This window comes from Cygnus atratus, chromosome 24, assembly GCF_013377495.2.
Source record: "Cygnus atratus isolate AKBS03 ecotype Queensland, Australia chromosome 24, CAtr_DNAZoo_HiC_assembly, whole genome shotgun sequence".
NCBI classification, from domain to species: Eukaryota; Metazoa; Chordata; class Aves; order Anseriformes; family Anatidae; genus Cygnus; species Cygnus atratus.
Genome location: NC_066385.1, coordinates 5078192 through 5102713, shown reverse-complemented (window position 1 = coordinate 5102713; position 24522 = coordinate 5078192). Strand labels below are relative to the sequence as shown.

General features: G+C 47.5%; 1 protein-coding gene across 1 annotated transcript; it reads left to right on the top strand.

Annotated features, from left to right (window-relative positions):
* BRPF3 (bromodomain and PHD finger containing 3) lies at window positions 1-23962 on the top strand. The gene is made up of 12 exons (XM_035561508.2): window positions 1-1385; window positions 2343-2499; window positions 4103-4234; window positions 6268-6396; window positions 6775-7087; window positions 8361-8627; window positions 8797-9273; window positions 11694-11787; window positions 14537-14634; window positions 16680-16777; window positions 18717-18871; window positions 21589-23962. Exons 1-12 carry the CDS (start codon window positions 1-3, stop codon window positions 21770-21772), a joined length of 3489 nt encoding a protein of 1162 aa, XP_035417401.1. The 3' UTR covers window positions 21773-23962.
* The last annotated feature ends 560 nt before the right edge of the window (window positions 23963-24522 follow it).

Below are 24522 nucleotides of genomic sequence, written 5' to 3'. Positions count from 1 at the left end.
ATGAGGAAGCCTCGGAGGAGGTCCCGGCAGAACTTGGAGGGGAGGCGTTCTCCTTCACCCTACAGCCTCAAGTGCTCGCCGACTCGGGAGACGCTGACGTATGCTCAGGCCCAGCGGATCGTGGAAGTAGACATCGATGGGCGTCTTCACCGCATCAGCATCTATGATCCCTTAAAAATCATCACCGAGGACGAGCTGACTGCCCAGGACATCACAGAGTGCAACAGCAACAAGGAAAACAGCGAGCAGCCCCTTTTCCCTTCCAAATCCAAGAAGACACCTTCCAAAGGCAAGAAGAAGGAGTCCTGCTCCAAACATGCACCAGGGACATCTTTACACTTACCCCAGCCCAACTTTCGTGTGGTGGACTCCCTCAGCCAGCCAGATGCCCCCCCTCTCCCTGCCGCCTACTACCGATACATTGAAAAACCTCCCGAGGACCTCGATGCGGAGGTGGAGTATGACATGGATGAGGAGGATCTGGCCTGGCTGGAAATGGTCAATGAGAAGAGAAGGGATGATGGTTACGGGACAGTTTCTGCCGACACTTTTGAGCTGCTGGTGGACCGGCTGGAAAAGGAGTCGTACCTCGAGAGCCGGAACAGCGGGGCTCAGCAGTCCCTCATCGATGAGGATGCCTTCTGCTGCGTCTGCATGGACGATGAGTGTCACAACAGCAACGTCATCCTGTTCTGTGATATCTGCAATCTGGCCGTGCACCAGGAGTGCTACGGCGTGCCCTACATCCCCGAGGGGCAGTGGCTTTGCCGCTGCTGCCTACAGTCTCCTTCTCGCCCCGTGGATTGTGTCCTTTGCCCGAACAAAGGTGGAGCTTTCAAGCAGACCAGCGATGGCCGCTGGGCTCACGTGGTTTGTGCCATCTGGATCCCAGAGGTCTGCTTTGCAAACACTGTGTTCCTGGAGCCCATCGAAGGGATAAACAACATTCCCCCGGCTCGGTGGAAGCTCACGTGCTATATTTGCAAGCAGAAGGGCATGGGGGCTGCTATCCAGTGCCACAAGGTGAACTGTTACACTGCCTTCCATGTCACCTGTGCCCAGCGGGCCGGTCTCTTCATGAAGATCGAACCCATGAGAGAGACCAGCATCAACGGCACAACGTTCACCGTGCGCAAGACTGCTTATTGTGAGAGCCATTCCCCTCCTGGGATGGTGAGAAAAGGGGCTCCAGCTGCTGCCGGTGAGAGGCAGGAGGACACTGTGAAGGAGGAGGGAGAGGAGGAAGTCAATTCTGGCCCTCCCAAAGGGTCCTTGAAAAAGAACCAAGTGAAATTGAAGCAGAAGATCAAAAAGGAGCCTGGCGATGCGACTGATGGGCGTTCGTCTGTGCCCATGGTGACAGTTGCACAAATTCCTTCTTACAGGTGAGTGTTGGAGCTGGACAGCAGGAGCTGGACGGGGTCTGTTTGAGGACTCGGTCCCTCTGATTGTTGAACTTGGAAGCACTCTCTTCAGTCAAGACCTAGCAATAACTGGGTTCAGATTGTGCTCCTCACCAGCGTTCTTCCCTGTGTCAGCGGCACACTGGTTTCCCTGCCTTGTCAAGCAGCAATCCCAAACTGTCATGTAATGCAGTATCTTCGGTGGTCCCTAACAGGCAAACATTTAAACTTCTCATTTCACAGTTTTTTTAATTCCTCCTTTTACTACAGCGCATGTCAAGCCTGTCAGTGTTGCAAAAGGCTTTGAATCTGGCTGTGTGTTTTTTCTCCCAGCTCTCTCATGCAGAATTAGGTAGTGCTGAATTCTCATTTGGTGCCTGAGGAATTGCGGTGATGTGTCGCCGGTATTTCAACAGATTAGCTTTGAAAGACTGCTGATAAGGCACCGCGTATAATCTAATGAATGGTTTGAAAAGGTTAAAATAGGTACTATATTATTCCTGGACTCCTGACAAGTTAGTTTCCCAGACTCCAGCTTTATAACTTAAAACTTTAATGACCCCAGTAAAGTTACTCTGGCACTGAAAATAGTTTTTGCTTTTCAGCTTTAGTTGAAAAATAGTTTTTTCAGCTCCAAGTTACTGCTTGGAGCTGAATTGGGGATTGCGTACTTCAGCTGTGCCGTGATGTACCTGGTAAGAGCCTCCAGCCAAGCTACTCCTGAGATAGGGATATGCTCTGAAAAGCGAGCACGTACATCTTCACGGCTGAGAGGCCCCAGGTTGTACCAGTTGCAGGTGTGGATCGGAGCATGCATCAACATACAGCCTCAAAACTGCCCACCACAAAGCCTCATCAGGAACCTGGTGGCATCACTAGGGTCTGCAGAGTTACCGTTGCTTTGCAGCTGGCTCCATGACCCCTCTTTGCTTCCTTTAGGCTGAACAAAATCTGCAGCGGCCTCTCTCTCCAGAGGAAGAACCAGTTCATGCAGAGGCTCCACAACTACTGGCTGCTGAAGCGCCAAGCGAGGAATGGGGTGCCCCTGATCCGGCGCCTGCACTCGCACCTCCAGTCCCAGAGGAACGCGGAGCAGGTACCGTGCTGCGGGCTGGGCCCGCGCGGGAGGATGGCAAACACACACGGCCTTGAGCATTTCCAGACGTGGGGCATCCACAGCTCTGGGCAACCTGTTCCCATGCCTCACCACCCTCATAGTAAATAATTTCTTCTGAATATCTGATCTAAATCTACCCTCTTTTAGTTTAAAGCCGTTACCCTTTGTCCTATCACTACACTCCCTTATAAAGAGTCCCTCTCCAAGTGGAGGAGGACAGTGGCTCTTCCTGAGTTACTTTTGTTCTCTTGGTATGCTCATGCCTGAAAAGCTGAATTAGTGTACCAGTGGGATGTCCGCTGTGCCACCAGAATTGGTGTTGATGAGCCAGAAGGTGAGAGTTTTCCACCTGAGTCAGGAGACCTGGGATTGTGCAGAGGCGTGACGGGCCCTCGGTAGCCTCATCTCTCAGATGAGTCAGAGAACCACGTTCCTCTCTCGTGATTAAAGATCCTCTCCTCAGGAAAATGGGTGTTAGCTCCAGAGTCCTGGCTAAATTCCAGTTTGGATCATTCTTCCTGCAGCTTGAATTTCTGACCCTCCCATGGACATTCACATGGAAGTTTACACATAATCATCAGCTCTGGACTTCTTTGCTTCCTCCTCTGAGCTGGCATCCAGAGTGACGTGATGCTGTTAAACAGCTCTGTGTTTGGCACAAGAAGTAGTTGGTGAAGTAATGAAGCAGTAAGACTCTACCCTGTGACACAGCCAGTTAGTAGGTATTGTGCGTGTTGTGCACGTTTAGTTTTACTGTAGTTGGAGGAATTTATAGGCTTTCAGTTTGCATCAAGACTGCTCTGGATGAATAATAAAACAAATATTTCCCGCTCATCAGCCTGGAGCTTGGGGAAACTCAGCATTTCCTTGCTGTATTAAGTTAACAATTTGCCATAAGTAAGTTCTTAAAGACATGTTCTACGAATATAAGCCATTGAGATCATGCAAAACATTTATCATCCTTCCCTTGGCAGTGAGGCAAAAGTATGTGCACCTCAGCTGTATCCTCAAAACCATGTGAAAAGCTGCAGATTTAGGAGAGGAAGGATGATTGCATTGTGAAACCACTGAACTGTGCCTTGGAAGGTGTGAGCTCATCTCCCAGCGTTGGCTGTTCCTTTGTGTTTTGGCGAATCTCTCTGTGGCTCAATTTCCTATTGGTTACAAAGAGGATAATAATAGCTTTTTTCTCCAATGCTTTTGCTCGCCTTGCCTTTGTACTGTAAACCCTTTGGGCTGCCTCTTCAATGCACAGCAGCCAACAAAAAGAATTTCCAGCCTCTGTAATGAACTTTGATATAAAGACACGGAGAGCAGAAGTGAGCAAGCACTGAAGTGTTTTCCTAGAGTGTAGCTACGGTATGCTTTAGGCCTAACTTCACAGATAATGCAAAATCCAGAAGGGCTGATGTTACGTTTGTTAGACAGCTAAACGCTGTAGGGAGGAGGCGACATAATCTGAACAAGAGACAAGGAGAGGAGTCAGGCTATTAGAGCAGTGCATGGGGGACACCTAGAAAAGAGGAGAAAACAGAGGAAGCCAGTTGTGGTTTTCATCTCGCCCCGCTGTTATGTGTTACAGAAGGAGCAGGATGAGAAGACCAGCGCAGTGAAGGAAGAGCTGAAGTACTGGCAAAAACTGCGGCATGACTTGGAGCGGGCACGGCTGCTCATCGAGCTCATCCGTAAGAGGGAAAAGCTCAAACGGGAGCAGGTAGGTACTGTCAGGCAGCTGCTTCAGTCCCGTGCAAGCACCCTGTGTTGCAGGAGGCAGAGGAGCACGGCATTTTTTTTTTTGAGCTTTTTCCTCTTTTCATAGAGTCTGACTTGGGGATGCGCAGGGCAGCCGTCTCTTGCTCAGCATCTATGTCAGTAACAGCTTCTGCCCCGGGACCAGTGCTGGGCTGCAGAATGCTGGGGAAACTAACAGTGAATTGTATTCATGACCTCCAACACCCCTCCTTTTTCTGTCCTGGGCATGGACTAGGTGTTCTGCAGAGTAGAAATTGGATCTCCTTTAATGTTTATTTCAGGATTTTGGTAACACCCTCTCCAGAAAAAGGCCTAAATCACAATTCTGCTCATCATTTCTATATCTAAAAGTTCCCATGTTTTGCCCTCTAGGTATCTTTTTTGAGAAGAAGCGGTTTTAAGGCGGAGACCATTTTCTAAATTTTCCAATTCCCTCTTTGACCTGTGTGCAGTTGCACTGGTTAAAGTTACCTCCTCTGCTTGCCAGCTCTGCCTGTTGAGGGTCTTCCCTTGTCACGCCTGGTCGGACGGTGCAGCCACAGCTGTGCTCTCTGGCACAAGTATCTTCAAGGACAGCTTTATGAAAGACTCAGCCTGCACATAAGAGCCTGATTGCATGCCCTCAGGCATTGCCTGGGTGCTCTCCCTGCTGCTAGGCACTGCAGGGAGCCAGGCCGAGGGAAAGCAGCATCCTCTGTGATCACGGCCCCTCTGCAAGCTGTTTTTTTCATGTCCAGAAACTGCCCACGGCTTTTCTGGAGGCCTCTTGATGCCAGCGCTGGTTCATCTGCTGTGATATCTCTGATTTATAGCAGTGGCTCAGTCCTGCTTGCTGTGTGGACATATTTTAGGTAGGAGGATTAAAAAAAAATCACTCGAGCTTTGTATCTGTTTGCTTTTGATATCTCGGTGTAGCCATATCTCAGCTGGATAAATCCATAAAAGCTTTTTGAAACTCCAGCGTGCTTTAGAAATGGATATGGTATCACAGAAAAGTGTATCTGGTTGGAGCTCCAGCCCAGCCCAGCCTTTAGGTGAGTGGCGGGGATGTTCCAGAGTTCTGACTCTTTGTTCAGGTTCTTTCCCGTTTTGGGGGAAGAGTGTGGTCATGCTGTTGATTTAAAGGTCGTTTTATCTGCCTTCATTCATTCTCTTATTGATGCTGTCTTGTTGCTGAGCACATCAAATACAGTTTGCTCTGTGTAAACAGACTTGCTTTCCTTTCCTATTGAAGTGGTTGATTTAATGACATAATGATGGATTACAAGATCAAAGAAATTAAAATGTTAAAGGACAAATAAATACCTCTATCCTTTCCCAGTCTCCTTTGAATAGAGTTTCAGTGTAAGAGATCAAACTGGTGCTACAACTTGTTTGCTTGAAATCAAGACCGCATTAGGGACTCCATAAAGAATGGAGTAAGAAACTGTGCTAGGAAACTCGCGTACTTCTAACCATTATTGTGGTGTGGTTTCTGCCTTGAAGTGTGAGAGCTTATATCTTGAACTTTGTTTATGCTCACTTGTCTAATTATGAGTGTTGTTGTTTGTGTAAACACCTACATACTTTTAACTTTTTTGTAATGTTGCTAATTGGCATAATATCTCGAGGCAGGGAGTTCTATAGGATAATTTACCAGGCATGAAAAACTTCTTCCTGTTTTCATTTTTAGTTCTATTCCCTTTCAATTTTATGGGGTTCCCTCTTGTTTGGCTTTATGAGATGGGATGAAAAGGAGTTCCCCATACAAAAAGTCTGGACTCTGAAATTAGGCTCTGCAAAGTGCTGTCTGCTAATATGCATCGTGCACGTGGAAAAAACAAACTGTTTGCCAGAAATTCTTCAGCAGTGAGTCTACCAGGCCAGTGGCATGATGACCTGAGGTCTCCACCGCTGGGTGGGGCTGGGTTGATGATTCAGGAGAAACAAGAGGGAGACGCTATCTGCGTATCCTGTCCTCGATAACTGTGCTCATCGCCGTTTTCCCGTTCTCAGGTCAAGGTTCAGCAGGCTGCTATGGAGCTACAGCTGACGCCTTTCAATGTCCTTCTGCGCACAACGCTGGACCTGCTGCAGGAGAAGGATGCTGCCCAGATCTTTGCAGAGCCTGTTAACCTGAACGAGGCAAGTCTCTTTCCTAGGGGTGTCTAACGGGTTGGAGATGAGGTGTTGCTGGGCAGAAGCTCGTGTGCTGTCATAACCCGGGCAGCACAAACCACCTTGTCCCAAGCTGCTGGTGGAGTGAAGAATATCTCAAAGAGGACTCACAGTGTGGGGATCCTTCCAGGCCAAAACAGGGTGTTGTTTTCTGGAAGCTTCAGCGCATCTCAGACAAGTAATGTTTTGCGGAGACAGGATGTGTCTGCCTTGACTGGGTGACACACAAATAAACTGCTGGCACTGCCCCTTGCAGGTGGAAAGGGCGTTCAGAGTGCTTAAGATGGATGCGCTCTAGTTGGCTAGTAAATGGTTTTTGTAATTGTACAGGTTTTATATGTTTAGGTTCCAGATTACCTGGAATTCATTTCCAACCCAATGGATTTTTCCACCATGAGGCGGAAGCTGGAGTCCCACCTGTACCGAACATTGGATGAGTTTGAGGAAGACTTTAACCTTATAGTTACCAACTGCATGAGGTATAATGCTAAAGACACGATTTTCCACCGAGCAGCTGTCCGGCTCAGAGACCTCGGAGGAGCGATATTGCGTCATGCACGGCGGCAGGCTGAAAACATCGGCTTTGACACTGATGTGGGGATTCACCTGCCCGAGTCACCCAAAACTGAGGACTTTTACCGCTTTTCTTGGGAGGATGGTGAGTGTTGATTAACTTTTACTTTCTGGATAGATCGTAACCATGTACTTTGTTCTGAGCACGTCACACAGCCTGTGTGAAAATCATAGCCATCATTCAACATAAAAAATGTTTCCTATCCATGTATTTACCTAAGCATATATCTAACTCCTTCATAGCCTCAAAGAGCAGGTTTTCAGGTGAGTTGAGCTCTCAAAGCTAAGTGCAACTTAGTTCCAGCTCTTTTAGTGCATATCTGCCTCAGAACTTTGTACCTGCCTGTGTTATTTGATTTGTGCCGTGGGTGTATCATAAATTGGTATTTTAAAGAAGAATGCAAAGGTGGATCTAGGAGTTTTGCTCTAAGGAAAGATCATATATTTCATTGTAAATCAAAGCGATAATCATTATATGCTTGTGGCTTGTTACAGAGCCAACTCTGTATTGTTCAGGGGTTGAGACTATTTTCCTTCTCGGTTTCTGTGATTCTGTTGGTTGCAAATGTGACAAATAATGAGGGAGAACTGAATGAGAAAACTAACATGGTTTCACCCCTGTTTGAGGATTGCACAGGAGGTGCAAAGCCTTTCAGGGTAGGCAACAAATTGGCAAAGTATAGACCAGCTAGATTAGATGGAGCCCTAAGGGCTGGGAGGAGATGATGTGGCATTACGGTACTGGGACCCAAGCAATCCTTCTAGGTGAGACTTTCCATTCACAACATGACCCCAGTCATGCCCACAGCCAAGATCAACATCTCAAGGGGCAGATCCCAAGCACCGGTTGGCGATGGTGTACAATTGCTTTGCTAAACTTAGTGCAGAACACGGCTGCCATCCAGCACTCGGAGCTTGCAGTCTGTGATTCGTTTTCTAAATGTTTCAACCCTCTTAAATACAGATAGTCTGTTACGGAATTCGTGTTAGTGTATGATAGGGCAGCCCTCAGCTGTCTGCCCTGCTCCAGCAGTTGCTGGCACTTCAGCAGGCCCGTGAAGGACTTGGACTGTGAGCTGTCTTGTGTAGGGTGCAGACACGTGTTCTTTCACTGCCATCCCTGGGACAGTAATGGGAACTGGAGGGCAGTGCAAGTTAAATCAGCTGCTCTTTACCCGGTGGAAGGAAGTCCGAGCTCCAGGGCTAATAATTTGTAAACCCCCAAACTAAAGCAACTGGTTCATAAATAGCATCGATGGTAATGAGGCATGGCTTTGGTCCCAAATAGCAGCAGTGGAATTCCCTTCTCTGAAAAGCCTTGCTCCTTCCCTTCACTGTTACAATTTCTTTTGCTGCAGTGGATAACATCCTCCTGCCAGAGAACCGGGCTCACCTCTCCTTGGAGGCCCAGCTGAAGGAGCTGCTGGAGAAGCTAGACATGGTGAGCCCCATGCGGTCCAGTGGTGCCCGGACGCGACGCATCCGGCTCCTGAGACGGGAAATCAACTCCATTCGGCAGAAGTTGGCCCAACAGCAGAACAAGACCATGCCCAACGGGGAGCCTGTGCCGTGGGAAGCGGGGCTGGATAAAACGTTGAAGGAAGAGGACGAGGAAGGGGAGAAAGGTGAGAGGTTGCAACAGGATTTTACTTCTAACTTTCCTAGTGCATGTTGAGAGCCAGCACCTGCTGTTCCTCCTGTCTATGGCTTTAGTGGAAGACAGGAGTGACCCTGGGTAGTTTTGAGAATAACTCTTTCTAAAATGTTCAAGCAGATTCTTTGTTCCTTTATCAGATGATGCCAAGCCCCCGCACCCTCCCACCCTGGAGCCCACAGGACCCGCACCCTCCTTCTCGGAGCTGGAGTCTCTACAGGACCCTCCGACGCTCAAACCCATCAATGAAAGCAAGTCCTTGAACCAGCTGCAGAAGAAGGTGATGTCGGACAGGGAGTTCTTCGACAAGAAGGCGCTGCAGCGGGAGAGCCAAGCCTTCCAGCGCCTGCTGAGTGACAATGGCCTGAATGGACTCGCCTTGCCGCCTGCAGACACCCCCACCAGCCCCCCCTTCAGTGGCGTGGGCCGACGGACATCTGTCCTTTTTAAAAAAGCTAAGAATGGGGTGAAGCTGCAGAGGGGCTTGGACTGCTCCCTGGAGAACGGGGAGGACCACGGGCAGAGCGACAGGGAGCGACAAGCCCGGAAACGGCCGCAGAGCAGGAGTTACAGCGAGAGCGATGGAGAGAAGTCGCCCAGGCAGGCAGGACAGAGAGGTGATTCCTGGGGAGTTCTCTTCCTTTTGTACACCTGGAAACTGCTAGGTAGGGCTGGGAGAGTGGGAGTGCTGAGGCCAGGTATATGTGTTTGCATGTGAACTGCTCACCTGAAACTCACCTTGTGCTTGGAAGACACACAGTCGCCAGAGCCAGAGGTGCCTGAGGAAAGCCTCACCTCTTCTGCAGGTTCCTCAAACGGGGCAGACAAGGCATGTCCACGATGAGTTGCACCTCTTTTCTCCCCTAACTATCCTGGAGTTTGTAGTAACTTAGTTCAGCTCTAGACAGCTCCGTTTTAGACATTTAAAGGTAACGAGATGAAACCCAGATTGGGTTACAAGTAGTTCTCCCTTTCACCAGTCAGCAGGGCTGCTGAGAGAAGGAGTTTGCCATTTTCTGTAGAGCAAGCCATCATGCCCAGCTGCTTGCAAAGATGTTGAATGGCCTGGCTGCAGATTCCAGGGTCTGTAGTAAGGGTTGAGAAGTGTTGGCATTCCTGCCCTCATGGGAAACTTTGCGTCGAGTTCTACTCTGAGCTGAGGAGTGAGGGTTTCCTTCTGCAGAAGTGATGTGTTTGTTTGGAAGTGTGCAGTGGACCAGTAACACAACACTCGTGTAAGATGAGATGGTAAACACTGCTTTTAAACCAAGCTGTACTCTCAGTTCTGAGACTCAGATAAAATTAGTGGGAAGACCAAACAGGTTCCTTTTCGAAGGAGACCTGTAAACAAGAATAAGCAGCTGAGATCAAATTTAGAAAGATTCAAGGTGAAAAGGAACATCTGAGTGACAGCAATGTGATTTCTTTCCAATTCTGTGTTAACAGCCATCGTGGGACAGCTCCCATGTGTAAGGCTTGACAGCCCATACCTCAAATACCATCTTAAAGTTATTTGGCTGTCGAAGGTTGCTCACAAATAGAGAGTGGGAGGAAAGCAATTGCACATTGGGATTGACTTACCAGGACAGGTTAAAGGAAACGTGAATGTCTTCTCCAAAGAGAGGCTGCTAGTTGAGGGACACACTGTCATTGTGTGCCAGTAATTAAAGCAGAGAGGAGTTACCCACAGTGGATAAAGCTCTGAATGAGAAGTTGAAATTAAAAAAGGAAAAATACAGGAAGGGTGCTGGAAAATCAGTGATAACTAGGCAGTCCTATTTTTCCTCTGCTGAAGAAGCACTGGTGGTGTTTTTTTTTTCCTGAATCGCAGCACTGCTTTGGTGATTCAGTGCCTTTGACTGTTTCAAACACAATTGTTTCCTCCTAACTGGAGGGAGTGTCTGGTATGCCAGGTCAGTGTTACCACAGAGGCAGGTCAGCGTGATCGGGGTTGTCAGACCAAGGTGTTGCCCAAAAATACACTCCCTGTGGCAGCTGCAGTGTTAAAGCTGGAAAAATAATAGTGGCCTTGACACGATTTTGCCCTTTGTGTGGCTCACGGACTTCTGGGGAGCCTGCAGGAAACCTGGGGACTGTTGGACCCCTGTGCTGTGTGTAGGATGGGTTGTGTTTAGGATGTTTAGGTTCTGTTTAGGATGGCAATGGTTGTCTGCCTGCTTGTGCCTGCTCTGCTTTTCTTGGGGCAGTGTTGGGTTGGTGCTTGGTCTTGGGGGTTTTTCCTTCTGCACCCCTGCCTGCGCTGGGAGATTTGGTTCTTGTCTAAGCCCAGAGGTGAAGCCAGCTCCCTCTGTAGGTATCCCTCTGGTGCACGGAGCAGGAAACCTGGCAGCAAAGGTAAGATTTCCAGTGCAGTCAGTGCCTGGGGCAAGGAATTGAAATATTCCACTGCAGTGACATTTGTACTGGCCTGAGAGGAAGAGGGGGGGCTCCTACCCAGGGGGAATTTGCTTCCTCGGTGTCTGCTCTGCCTGTTGGAAAATCTCATTTTCAGATATTGAAGCAAACAATTTTTCCTAGAGAAGTTCTGTTCTCAGCACGGAAGCTGTAACCAAATAAGTGATGGGTTCCTGTGCCTGCTCCATGGGACCAGCCTGGGAGCCAGGCCTGGGGTGAGGCAGGGATAAGTCAGTGTGAAGCTTCCACGTCTTTTCCAAAAGCACCTGAAGCCAGATGAGCAAGGGCTTCACTTCCCAGCCTGTGTCTGGCCTTGCCCGGTGAGCTGTGTGCTGCACGGTGCTCTCCTGTACCATCCCCAGGCACTCCTCCAGCACTCGCTGCTTCTTCAGGCAGCCCAATTTCCCGCGTGTGGGGAGCAGAAATATCTCTCACTGGTCACCTTCGGGTTCCAGCTGAGCCTGGGCAACTGAGAATTTCCCTCTCCTGTTGAAGCACTCAGCATCTTTGTGACTGCTCCTGCTTTTCCAGGTCAGCAGGCAGGGACCCTACCCGAGTTTTGGCAGCGTTTCTGTGTGTTGTTGCTGTTTCTTGGGGCTGATTCCCATTTGTCTCCTGGCAGGAGTGACCAACGGCTTTGCGAAGCACGCAGAAAACGGCTCCGACTCCGAGTGTGGCTCAGGCCTGGGCGGTGGGCTGGTGCTCGAAGCCTGCAGGTAAGACCCTGGGCTAAGCTGCTCCCCCAGAGTATCTCCTCTCTGGATTTATTGGCCTGGGTTTGTCTTTCAACTTCTTTGTTTAAAACCCAGCCCAAATAGTTAGCTATTTTATGTGTTGAACCTAAAGAAAAAAGCTGCTCAGGCTCCATCCTGTCCTCTTAAGCTCTAGGTCCCAGAGCACTGCTTGATTTTTCAAGCAAATGGGCATCTGGTACGCTCCTTTTTCTCAGTATGTAGGCATCCTCTTGGCTGATGCATATCTTCCTGTGGTCCTAGAGAGCCAAGGCCAGAAAACCCTTTGATCCCAAATGGCCAGCCCAGCACCACAGGCAAAACTGAACCTCTGCCACCTACTGAACGGCTGCTTTCTTCCTTCCAGAAGTTTAAAAGCAGAACTTTCAGACAGGACTGAACAGACTGAAAGCAGTATTTTGGTCAGATGCAGCAGGTGCCATGGTACCATACCCATTTTCCGGTCTTATCTGCCTGTCCATCCCTCCTCACACTGACTTTACACTTCACAACCCTTTCACTGCACAGTGAAATCCATGTCATAACAGCGTTGTGCCAAAATCGTGTGCAGTGTGTGCTGTGAGTGCAGGCTACAGGGGCAACTAGGGTTGATGTGAGTAATATTTTCAGTGCCTTAAACAGGTCATTGCCCTCTGCTTGTCTTTGATGGTCCTGAGGGTGATGGCCTGTCGGTAGGGAAGTACATTCAGTCACTTTATGCTTCCTTCCAGTGCGTGTGCTCAGTTAGTCCTGTAAAACCCCAGTGCAGTGGTAGCTGGGCACTTGAGATCATAAAATTCCCCGTGCACACCCATTGTTAGGACTGAGACTACAGTTTGCTGTGTAACAAATTATTCTGCAGCAGGGTTGAGTCCCAGGAACATTTTTGAAATGAAAACTTCACTTTGCTTTGCAGAGTGATCCTAGATGTTAGCTGTCAAAAGAGGTGTATAACTTGTATAGCTAAGGTTTGGTTAGTGTCTCCATCATAAATCAGTTTTCAGAGGCTTAAAATTTGGCTACAGCACAGTTGGTTTGGGGTTGAAATTGACATTTTAACCCTGGAGCAAACTTTGGGGGGATCCCTGTGTTCTTCATCCAGAACTTCTGAAAAAAATGAATGTGTGCATTGTGGAGCAGCAAACAAGAGGAGCTGGTATTTTGTTAGTTGGCCTTTTAGCTCATGAACAGCTTTGTTTAAAACATGGTTTGGACGGAAAGATAAGCCATTATGTGCCTTAATTCCTTCAAATGGTTCGGCAAGTACTTGGAAAGGCCCGGGGCAGCAGGCAGTGCGAGCAGTGTCCTACAGGTATGCAGAGCTGTGTTTTTGTCTCCTTTCCTGGTGTTGCTCGAGGGCCTCGTGGTGCCTGTGCCTGTGGAAAGAGGCCAGGCCTGGGTTTGGAGGGAATGAGCTCTTTGCGAGGGCAGGAAGTGGTGGCAGAGTGATCCCACGTCCGCTGCCAGGGGCTGGGCAGCCCCAGGGGAGCACGCAGCGCCCCAGTGAGTTATCTCCCTTAGCAGATGCTGAGCCCCTTGGAGGCAAAGGGCCTCTGACGCTTCTCTGAGCTGACATCCACCCACCTCCTCCTCTCTCCCCTTTTCTCTGGGTTTTGTACCCAAATCTACAGCTTGATCATCACTGCCTCTCCTGTAAGTCGGATATTGCCACGATCCCCATGCAGATCTCACAAGAAACTATTGCAGTAAAATACTGTAAGTTGAGAAGATGCATCGATGGGAACAAAAAGCAGAGAGCTGGATTCATGCAGGGTTGTAATGTCATTTAAATGGGAGCCCTTGAGTCATGCAGAAATCCTTCACGGGGTGAGGATGAACTCAGAACAGGACAAGGAGCCAGAAACTTGCTTTCAGACCGTGTCTCGGTCTCATGGCCCTACTATATTTACCTCAGTTTCCCCATCTGGAAGTGAGAGAGACAAAACTGAATTCACAGGGGAGCGTGGGGGCTTGTTAGTTGATGTTTGCAAAGTACTTTGAAGATGAAAAGTGCGATGTAAGTGCTTATTATAATAATTGCAAGCAATTCACATAGCAAAAATTACATTAGAGCTATGTGACACCCACAAAACAAGGAATTAAAAACAAGCTGATGTCTCATGGAGAACTTGTACAATTATTCTATTTAGGAGCAGCTCTGTTTACTGCCTTTTCTCCACTCTTTCTTTCTGAGCACCAGGTACACTCAGAATGGGGTGGTTATTAGAGAATTGTAAAAAATAATTACAAGAAGTGAAAAAAATACGATTGCCTAAGATGGAGATGGTCTGTTTTCTGAAATGTGCGTAGTAGGGAGGTAAAAGGATGTTCAGAACTTGGGCTGATAGAGTTCAGTTGCTGATAGATTGGCATCGTACCAGAGGGCTGCTCTGTCCTGTCTGAAGTCTACACGCAACTGGGTGAGCCCACATGAGTGCCAATCATCACGGCATCACGTCTCCAGCATGAAGTCCTTGCTGGGTTTCTTCCTCACGTTAATAGTGAGGTTTGTATGAGGCCCCCCTCATCACTCACGGAAAAGCTGGGATAATGTCCAGCATTTCTGCACCAGAAGAGACGTTTTGCTGAAGTATTCGGTGTTCTTTTCACATCAGGGATGCACCAGTGCAGTAATTTTCCACTATTTTAAACAGGGGAATCCATTTATTTGGCTGTGTGTTCAAGGGTAATCTGTTTTTTCCTAATGCCCTGCTTTTCCTTTTTGTTCCAACAGTGGTTTGATGCCTCCCAAGCGAAGTCGAGGGAAGCCAGCTCTTTCTCGGGTGCCCTTCTTGGACGGTGTGAACGGAGACTCTGATTACAGCAGCTCAGGTGAGGGTGGCTCACAGGGACTCTGCTTTGGGGAACACCTCACTCCTGTCCCACAGCACGACAGGGCTGAGACCCCACCTGAAGCAGGGGGAGCAGGTCTCAGGGCGTGTTGGGAACCAGCCCCAGGAAGCACGCAGATGGCACAGTCAGGATGCTAACCTGCCTGCATGTTACCACCCTGCTTTTTACCAATTTATGCTATTGCATAAAAGGTTTTTCCTGCTTTCACTTTTGCTGATTGCTTGTGCCCTGTATTCTCCTCAGATTTTCTGTTGGTCTGGTGTAATGTGTCTGGCACTGCCTTCTTCAGATAAGGGACTAGTTCTCTTTAATGATGCTGCAATACAAACAGTAAATGATAATTACAAGAGAGGTCTCTCTGGAGATGACTTCATAGCTCTTCCCTCTTGTATTGCTATCCTTGCTTTCAAGGTCTTCGTAACAGAGTCATTGTCTTTGTCAGACTGCGCTGTCCAGTAGTGTAATTAAGTCACACTCCTCTAATGCTCCCCAAGGCAACACACCATTCTTCCAGCACTCACGTGGCCAGATTCTCATCTTGGTTACGGTGTGTCATTGATAGAGTTATTGCCGGTTTATGCTGGTGTCTCTGAAAGAAGAATTCAGCTTTGGCATCGCGGTATGCCCGTGCCCTTCTGTACAGCTCCTGTGCACTGGCTCCTGTCTCCGCGGGAGCTGTTATCATCCTGGACCCTTTGTGCTCAGCAATCTGCTTTGGAGATAAGCTTACAGAGAGGGGCTGGTATCGGGAGAATTAGAATCACACGATTCTGTGCTTTATAACATCGTTTCATTAACAGAAGAATGCACGTGGAATGTAATAACGGAGAAGCACATCAGATCTGCCTTGGCAGTGCACTCATTTGGGTTGTATTCTGCGTATTCTAGATTCAGTTTGACTTGTGGTAAAGTCGGAGTATTGACCATTCCCCCCAGAGGAAGCACTGCTTGCTGTAAAATTCACAGTAAAGAAGATTGCTCCTTTTCCAGGGCCAGGAGCTAGCAGATGAGTTATTCATGTCTTGAATAGATCTCCTGCAACATTTCTGACCCGAGTTTGAAAAAATCAGTAGCTAACAGACTTCTGTCAATGAGAAGCAGGCATTTCCTACAGAGATCAAATACTCTCAACGTATGTGACATCAGAATTGGCTGGATATTTGTATTTACGAGGAATAAAAAGGAGCTCTCTGAGCAGAGATCCAAATCAATCTCAGATACAGCTTCATCAGTTCCACTGAGGGTGGATTTAGCTTGGTGGAGCATAATGGACCAAATTCATCACTTTTATACCCATTTGATTTCAAAAATGTTACAGCTATTCATTTCAAAGCAGAGTTTGGTGAACCTGATCTAATGGAAAGTGTCCCTGGGGGTGGAACTGGACGGTCTTTAAGGTCCCTTCCAACCCAAACCACTCTATGATTTCTCTGATATTACGGTTCCACATGTGTGCATGGACTTAGACCTATGATTTAGGAGAACAACTGTCTTAAGGCAGAACATAACTTTATGGACAGACCATAAAAAAGGCTGGGCATTCACTGTAGCCAAGCTGTATCTCATCGCATGTTACATTTATCATAAACTTACTGCAGAAGAGATGCATGTCTTATCATGTATGGATGTGGATACCAAATGTATGTAGGTTCAAACAATAAGTGGCTTTCCATTTTGCTCTCTGTCTTTATTAAGAGAAATGGTCTGGAATTGTGCATTTGTGCATGTCACTGACTAAATGTATGCTTTTGTGTGACAAGTAAGTCGACAGTAGGTTTGTTCTCAGTAAAAGTGAAATTCCAGCTCTCTGCTTTCTGCCTAACCAAACAGGATAGAAGACGTTGAAATGGGAATATTGTCAACGTGTTTTAAGTGCAACAGTCGTTCAGCTGCTTTAGCTGATTGCTACCAAGACAAGGCGAGCCATCAGGACTGGGTTAGGTGACAGGGTGGTTTCTTGTGTTATTGCAACCTCCGTGCTGGTACCTGGGCCCTTGTAAGCCATGCCTCCTTCTGTCCCTTAGGCAGGACTCTCCTGATGGCCTTTGAGAGTCAGGCTGAGCTGGAGCCCTTGGAGCTCGTGTGGGCCAAGTGCCGTGGCTATCCCTCCTACCCTGCCTTGGTAAGTACCTTCTGCTCTCCTGCAGTCTGTAGCAGCAGCGCAGGTACCCCAGAACACAGTTCTAGTGTGCAGTGTAGCCAGACAGAAAAGGAGAGCTTCTCAAAATCATGCAATATGTGGGTTTTGTTTTTTTCCCTTTTCACAGTTTATTTTCCCTGTGCTCATTGTTTCAGAGCCCTCTCCTCTCCCTCTCCTCTCCACAGTACTATAGGAATGAGAAGACTTAAATTTTGTAAAGGCAGGCACTGGGTGCCACTGGTGTCTCACTGCCCATACATTTTCCTACCCAGTGAGTACAGCTGTATACATAGGTGCCCAGCTGGCCTTACGGTATATATAGATCCTCTTGCAATAGCTGTATGTTTGACTTGAAAATGAGAATGTATGCATGTTTTGGAACCTAGTCCTTTAAAAAGTGTTTAATTGATATTTATCCCCTTTTAGATATTTAGCTATTACTGTGAAATCCATAAACTTGGCTTCAGTGAGCACCATGCTCAGTTCCAAAGTAGGATAACATGCAGCTATTGCTAGGAAGTGCCAGTAGCACTGCAGGCTTTTAAGTGCTTGTTAAGTTATCAGCAGAGAGAGATTGCTGAAGTAAGTATATAACATTAGGTAGTCTGACTGTGTCTTCTTGTTTCTGCTCCTTTTAAATATATCCCTTGAGACACGGCTCTTCCAGCCGTCTCTGCTCCGTGTAGTTTCTGCATGGCTGCAGCCGTTCCCCAAAGTACCTTTATGGTTGGGATCACTAAGAGAGACAGCGCTTGTGACTGCTGAGAAATTGCAGGGGGTTGAAAGCAAGCGTAGTCATCACGGAAATTATACAGGTCTCTGCATCCAAACAGCAGAGCTGTGAAACCGTGCGTAAGCTGACACAGCATGTGTGCCCGGCCGTGGCTGAGTACAATTCTGATGCTGTCAAAAAGAGCAGATTCTGCTAGAAGAGTGACCCTCATCCGTGCTTTTACTCTGGGTAGGAATCCAGAGGAGAGAACAAATTTGGATCTGCTTGCCTTATTGGCCAGCCACAGCATTTTGTTGATCATGATGTGGCTACAATCAAAGTTAGATTGTGCTTTAGCATGGCAAGGTTGCCCAAAAATAAAGCTTTTTTTTTTTTTTTATAGCAATGTGTCGTGGTGGTAAAGTGGCTTAATAAAATCCTACAGCTGGCCAGTGTCAAAGCCAAGCTGCTTTCTCTAGCCCTTAGAAGCCAGGATCAGGAGGCAGAGAAGAGAAGACCTAGTATTATATCCACCTTTCGCTGCTTCATTCCCCTCCTGTGATCATCTAGCACAAATGTTGGACGCTGACATTTCTGCTTGATATAGGGACAATTGATGCATTTGTTGTAATTTCTCTCCAAAATGACTCTAGTCTGCCTTCCCCTAGCCTGATAAAGCCAGCATTGCTTGTCAGTTCTCTTAAATACTGGGTCTGATTCTGATCTAATAACAGCATAAATCTCAGCAATGCCACTAAACTCAATCGAATTGCACCAGAATGGAGCTGTTGTGAAATAACATTATGCCTGCTGAGTACAGCAATGGTCTTAAATTTATTGCACAGGTTTGGAGAGAGGGAGGGAAATCCTTTGCTGAACACAACCATGCTGAGTTTGTGCTTAATTACCGATTAGCATAAATGCATCTGCAGCCACACAGAGCCACATACTTCTGCCCTTTCACTTTTTTTTTTTTTAACATCAGGTGCTTGGCTGTTGGGCTGACTGGTTTCCTTTCCAAATTGAAGCCTTGAGGATAAGAGAATTTGTTAAAAAGAGCTGCTGAGATAGAGCAAGCAATTTGCTTACCCATCCTAAGTAGGTTTTAATCGTCTAGCTTGGATAGATGGAAAGAACAGGAAAAATAAATGCATTTTCTGCAGTGCTTGAAGCGCTTTGTGCTTAAATATCCTTTCCCTGTGTCACTAGATAATCGATCCCAAGATGCCGCGTGAGGGTTTGCTCCACAATGGAGTCCCCATCCCAGTCCCGCCCATGGATGTGTTGAAGTTGGGGGAGCAGAGGCAGACAGAGGCAGGCGAAAAACTCTTCCTCGTCCTTTTCTTTGACAACAAGAGAACCTGGTGAGTGCATGCAGACAGGTGGGGGCCTGTGGTGAGTGCTGTGACAGAGAGGGAAGATTTAACATAATCTTTGGTGTATGGGAGCGTACACGAGTTATTGTTATGATGATGTTATGTGTAAATCAGAATTTAAATACGCAGCAATCAAGAAAAGTCTAAATGGGGAAGCCGGTCTGCTTTTCCATGGCCCAAGAACATGACATTTGACCGCTCCATTTCCATGCTGAGCAGCACGACAGCCTTCACCCAGGGGTCACAGCACCACAAAAATAGTGAGACACATAAAGAGCCAATTTAGTGGTCAAAATCTATGGCAAATTATAGGGAGCGTTTTACTTCAAAACACAAGCAGACTCAGCTGCCAGTTTCCCTGCTGCACAAAAGATTTGCCAAGAATCTCCAGGGTAACATTTTCAAAATGCTGGATTTTTTTCCATATTTAGACCTAAACTAACAGCCTGAGTCTTCAGAGGTAGCAATACCTGCAGTTTTCAAATGAAGCCATTTGTTTTAAGATGGAAAATGTAGGTGTAAGCACCTGGTTGAGGGCAAGTGAAATATCTCAAGGCCTTTCACTGTTCTCAGACAGACTGAATCTGCTGATTTTAGTGTCAGTGGCTGACCAGGCTCGTGTGGTAGCAATAACCCAGACAGATACAAAAAGCCACAAACCAATGAAGTGCCTTAAAAATGAGCAGTAAGGCTCTGAAATCAGCATGTGAAACAATGGGAAGCTTGTAAAATTGGAGCATTGTGCTGGAAGAGGTGAGTCCCCGTAACGAGGCAGGCAGCCGTCTGCTGAACCTGCTGGATTATTTAACCAGCAAATGCAACAGGAACCAAGCAAATAAACAGTAACACAGGAGTTGGTGTCTACCTGCTGCTGGGATCAAAGATCTGCAGCGTTTAAACTGAGGACAAAGCAGGTGCTGAGCAGTTGGGGTGCACATGCAAATGGAGGAGAGAGTAGACTTGCCTATTCTTCCCTTTCCCTCTATAAAACGAGACACCAACAGTCTAAAAAAGGAGCCTCACAGTACTTCAAGAGCCCTCCTCCTCCTTCGTCTCCTTGATATAGTCTTTACCTGCATCCCTGGAAGGGATTCTAGGGAGGTAGCAGCCCTGCCAGGATCAATATTTCTCCTGAGGGCAGGGGAGGGCTGGAGGAAGGAGGCGAACGCTGCCCAGAGGCTGTGCTGCAGCTGGAGGGAAGGTTCATGGGAGAGAGCAGAGCCAAATGCACAGCAGGTAAAGCAGCAAGGGGAGCCTTGCCTCCTACGTTTTGGGGCTGCAGCAGCGCTTTGTGCAGTTAAAGAGGTGGAGGCAAGGGGTAAGACAGGCAGGAAAAGTGTGTGCTCTTCTTGGGAAGCTGAGAAGGGGGGGGGTCACGTTTGCATCACCTGATGAGTATCTTCATGTCTTCTGGAGAAAAGAGGTGTAAAGACGCACACATCTGAGGCTTGTTATTTGTACGCTGCATTGTTTCACTTTCCCTGATTACCTCCTGATAACAGGGCATGTTCTTCAAAGAGGTACTAATGATTTTTAGCTGGAAATCAATGGCAATGTCACACTTCCCCTTGCTGTAGTCATCAGTTTTGAAAAATCTAACTCCAAGTTTGTAATTGAAACTAGCTGCCCAGTAAAAATCAACATTTCCTCTATTTTGCCTTGCTGTTATTGAAGACAGAGCTCCAGTGGTTCCTGACATTTTTAAGTGGCCACTTCGTAGATCCTTGAACGCAATTTGTACAAAGCCAGAGCATCTCAGGAAAGTCTTAAGACCCCGCTTAGTGCCAGATCCAAATTCTGCTGACTTCAGTGAGGCTGCAGAAAGGTCACAAAGACAAAACTTAGCCCCTCATCTTCATGGCGAAGATGCACTTTGCTGCCCTGGGTTGACTGTGTTGGCTGGCTGGGAAACGCATTGAACCGTGGCCGAGATTTAACTCCATGGGGCTGGAGTTCATTAGGAAAGATGTCGTGTTTCTGAGTGTGCTAATTAACCTGGGCTAACGACTGCACAATAAAAACTTGGTGTAGACGAGGCACTTGCAGTGTTAGTCATCGTTTGGTTGGGGTCAACTTGGGCTTGGAGCGTGTCTCCTGGAAGCTGCCTGTTTTGGATGATACTAAGATGATTGTACTCGCCCAAACCGTGATGCTTACAGACTCCTGGAAGAAGACAGAGCTGTCTTGGTGATAAAAACTTTCCGCAGTGGAAGTCCCTGTACTTGCTCTGTGCGGAACAAAAGTTTCCAAGTTTCCCTGGAGCTCCAAGGAGAATTTACAGCCTCGAGGAAGGACAGTGGAGAAAGATCTGTGCTCATGTAGGAAGGCATTTTGGCTGCAGTTCTTCCATGGCCATTGCAGGCATTTACACCTTCAAAGTGTCATTGTGGGGTGTTAATTAAAAAAAAAAAAAAAAAAAAAGTAGATCATCTGAACATAGCTGCTCCTGGGGAGATGACAACCAGTGACTAATTGCAGCTGAGACCTGTGGGGAGTGCTTGAGGAGCTGGAGCACTTGGCCTTGTCTTGGAAACTCCTGGGACAACCTCCTTGTCCTGAGCCAGGCACGTCGTGGCAGTCAGCCTCCCGCAGAGAGCTCGGGTGTGATGTTGCGAGGTCAGGATTCCTCCAGGTATTTGCTCTTCTTTCCCCAGCCTTTCTCTTCTCCCTTGGTGATGGGGTTTTGTGCTCTCCTTTTATCGCAGGCAGTGGCTTCCGCGTGACAAAGTGTACCCCCTCGGCGTGGACGACACCGTGGACAAACTAAAGATGATGGAAGGCCGAAAAACCAGCATCCGCAAGTCTGTGCAGGTGGCGTACGACCGAGCCATGATTCACATGAGCCGCGTGCGGGGAGATCACCCCTTTGTTACGTCTAATTATCTGTAACGGGTCGGGGTAGCCAGTCCTCCTCCTCCAGACCCCGCGCTCGCCAGGGGGGTCAGAGCAGACCGCTCGGGCGCTGAGCGGCCGGGGGCTCGCTGCCGGCGGGGAGCGGGGCGGCTGCCACCCCCTTCGTGTCCTCGTGCGAGGTGCGCCGTTCCCAGCAGCCGTCAGCACTCCTCGAAGTACCCTGACACGTGCCAAAAAGCCTGTCCAGCTTCTTTCTGAATGTGTCTCGCTGAAGAGCTGGCAGGAGATGAAATGTGTGAGTCTACAGGGCCGGGAGGAAGGTGTTAGGAAAAGCTGCTGGGCGGCGGGAGCCAAGGTGAGCTGATGCAGCGAGCAGAGCCCAGCGCTCGGATGTTCGGACCCTCGCCCCTGCCTCCCCCGTGCCACCAGGGTTTGCAGTCATCAGCCAGCCCTGAGTGATTCCCGGGAACCCGTCACCGCTGTAAGCAAACCAGGATCCTTTATGGAAATCCCAACTGGACTTTCTCGTGCCAAATTTACCCTGACCATCACTGGCCTTTTTATTTTTTTTAGATGACATTGATTGTCCCATCGTGTTCAAGGAATTGTAGCTGGGAGTTAGTATCACGCTATTCCTGCCTACGTACAGTGTTTTCATGTTCGATTTCTTGCATTGCATTTAGAAAAGTTTGAGATATTTTGGTAACCTTCCCCTCTGCTACACACACTTACATGCACAGATGCACAGAGCTTTAAATATAAAAAGCAAATTATCTGCTTTTTTTTTTTTTTTTTGGTGTGTGTTTATGTCCTAGAAATTTCTTTGGTAGTTTCAGATTTAAATTCTGATTTCCATGACTGTGCTTGTTCCAGTCACATTTCATATCATGGTTTAGTACAGAATTGAGTCTATAAGCAAAGATAACTTCCTTTTTTGAAGAAACAAAACTAATTTTGGAGGTGTCCAATGAGCTAGAGCAGCTTTACAGGCACTGAGGTTGATCAGGGTTGGAGGGAGATGCATCGTTTGTGTTGTTTTATGCACATTTGGTGTGAGGCTCCTCTTCCTTTCTTCCTTCTTTTCTGTCTCTTTCAAGTTTTCCTCGGGCTTGGTTTGGGTTGAAACCAGGCACCAAGTAGAGCACACAACCATTTTGCCTTTTCGCCTTCTCTCACACACGTCTGTCCCTTCCCTAGTGTGTGGGTCTCCAGCGTTGTCATCATTAAAAAACAAATAAACCCAGCTCTGCTGACAATCCCTGTTTTTTTCTGGGTTTGCACGGCAAAAACAGGGACAAACGATGTTCGGAAACAGATGACAAAACCTTTTCTATTAGCCAAGGACTTTTGATTTCTCTGATCTCTTCTGTTGTGTATCCCTCTTTGCTTTCCCATTTTAAGAACCAAAGGTGCAGAGCAAGATTGTAGATTGAATATCACCATTTCGCTTTTTAACTCAATATTTTTTTATTATTTTAACTTTTTCATACTGAAGAGAATGTGGGGTCAAAATAATAATTAATAATAATTAATAATAATGAATAGTGGGGAGTAATCACTGCCATTTCTACTTGGTCTACTTTTTTAAAATACCACTTCTTATACATTGGGACATGGAACCACACTTTAAGGAAGATTCCTGTAACATATAGAGATGGGGCATAGGATTTTGTAATAATAATAATAATAATAATGCCTACGGAGTGTGGCTAGGGAAGGATGTTGTGTATATAGTTGTAAGATATTGTTCTAAATTATTTAGACCTATTGTCACCATTCTTGAAGTCCTCAGTTGTGTTGCTGGGTCTTTTATATGCACACGGTGTAATTTATTTCGAGGAACATACACTTTTCCAGGTGGTAGCTCAGCTGTGGACTTGTGACCTGTGTATATGTTCTAAAATCTTGGGATTTGTTTGTTTCGTTTTGTTTTCTTTTGTTTTGTTTTTGTTTTTTTAATGACATTTTAGGATTTGGATTGGCTAATATCCTGCTGTTGCTACGGGACCTAAACGTTACTGTCAGTCTGCTGTAAAGCACAGATTGCTCTATTTATTGTAGAAAGTGAGTTTATTTGCTTTCTAGAACTGTTTATATCAGATGGTATAAGAGAGGTAATATGAAAATCTATGCTTGTAAAGAAAAAAACAAATGCTAATTTTACCTACTATAATCTGACTGTCTGAGACTATATTTTCTCTCTGAGAAATAAATGTTCTAATGTATAAAAAAAAAAAAAAAGAGTCCGTGCTAGTGTTGTCCTGACGTCCGGGCCTCTCGGGTGCATGGGGATAGCAGGCAGAGGGTGCTGATACTGCAGGCTCTGCTCTGGAAAATGCTGTTTCTTCCCTGGTTGATGGGAGCCGAGGGAGCCTTCCCAGTCCCTCGGGCTGGCTGGGAGAAGAGCGAGGGTGTCCCCGGCTCCTGCTCGCTGGATGCCCGCGGCCACGGGCTCTTTTCTTCCTTTCCTTCAGCAGAGGATGCTCGGCTCACCCGGTGCCAGTGCAGGCAATGCGGATGGGCTTATGGCCCCGAAGAGGATCCACAGGGAAGGAAGACATGCAGGGACTAAGCCCTGTGTCGCCTCGAACATCTCCTGCAGGTGAGTTTTTCCCTGTGCAATGCATGGAAGCGTTGGGTTCTGCATGATGGGATCCCAGCCGGCACCGTGCAAGGCAGCCCTCTGCTTGGGGCGGCTGCAGAGCCCCAGAGGGATGGCAAGTGGGAAATCTGGGGCTCGAATCCCATCTCCTGGCAGTGCTCGTGGCCCTTAGTGGGCCCAGGGG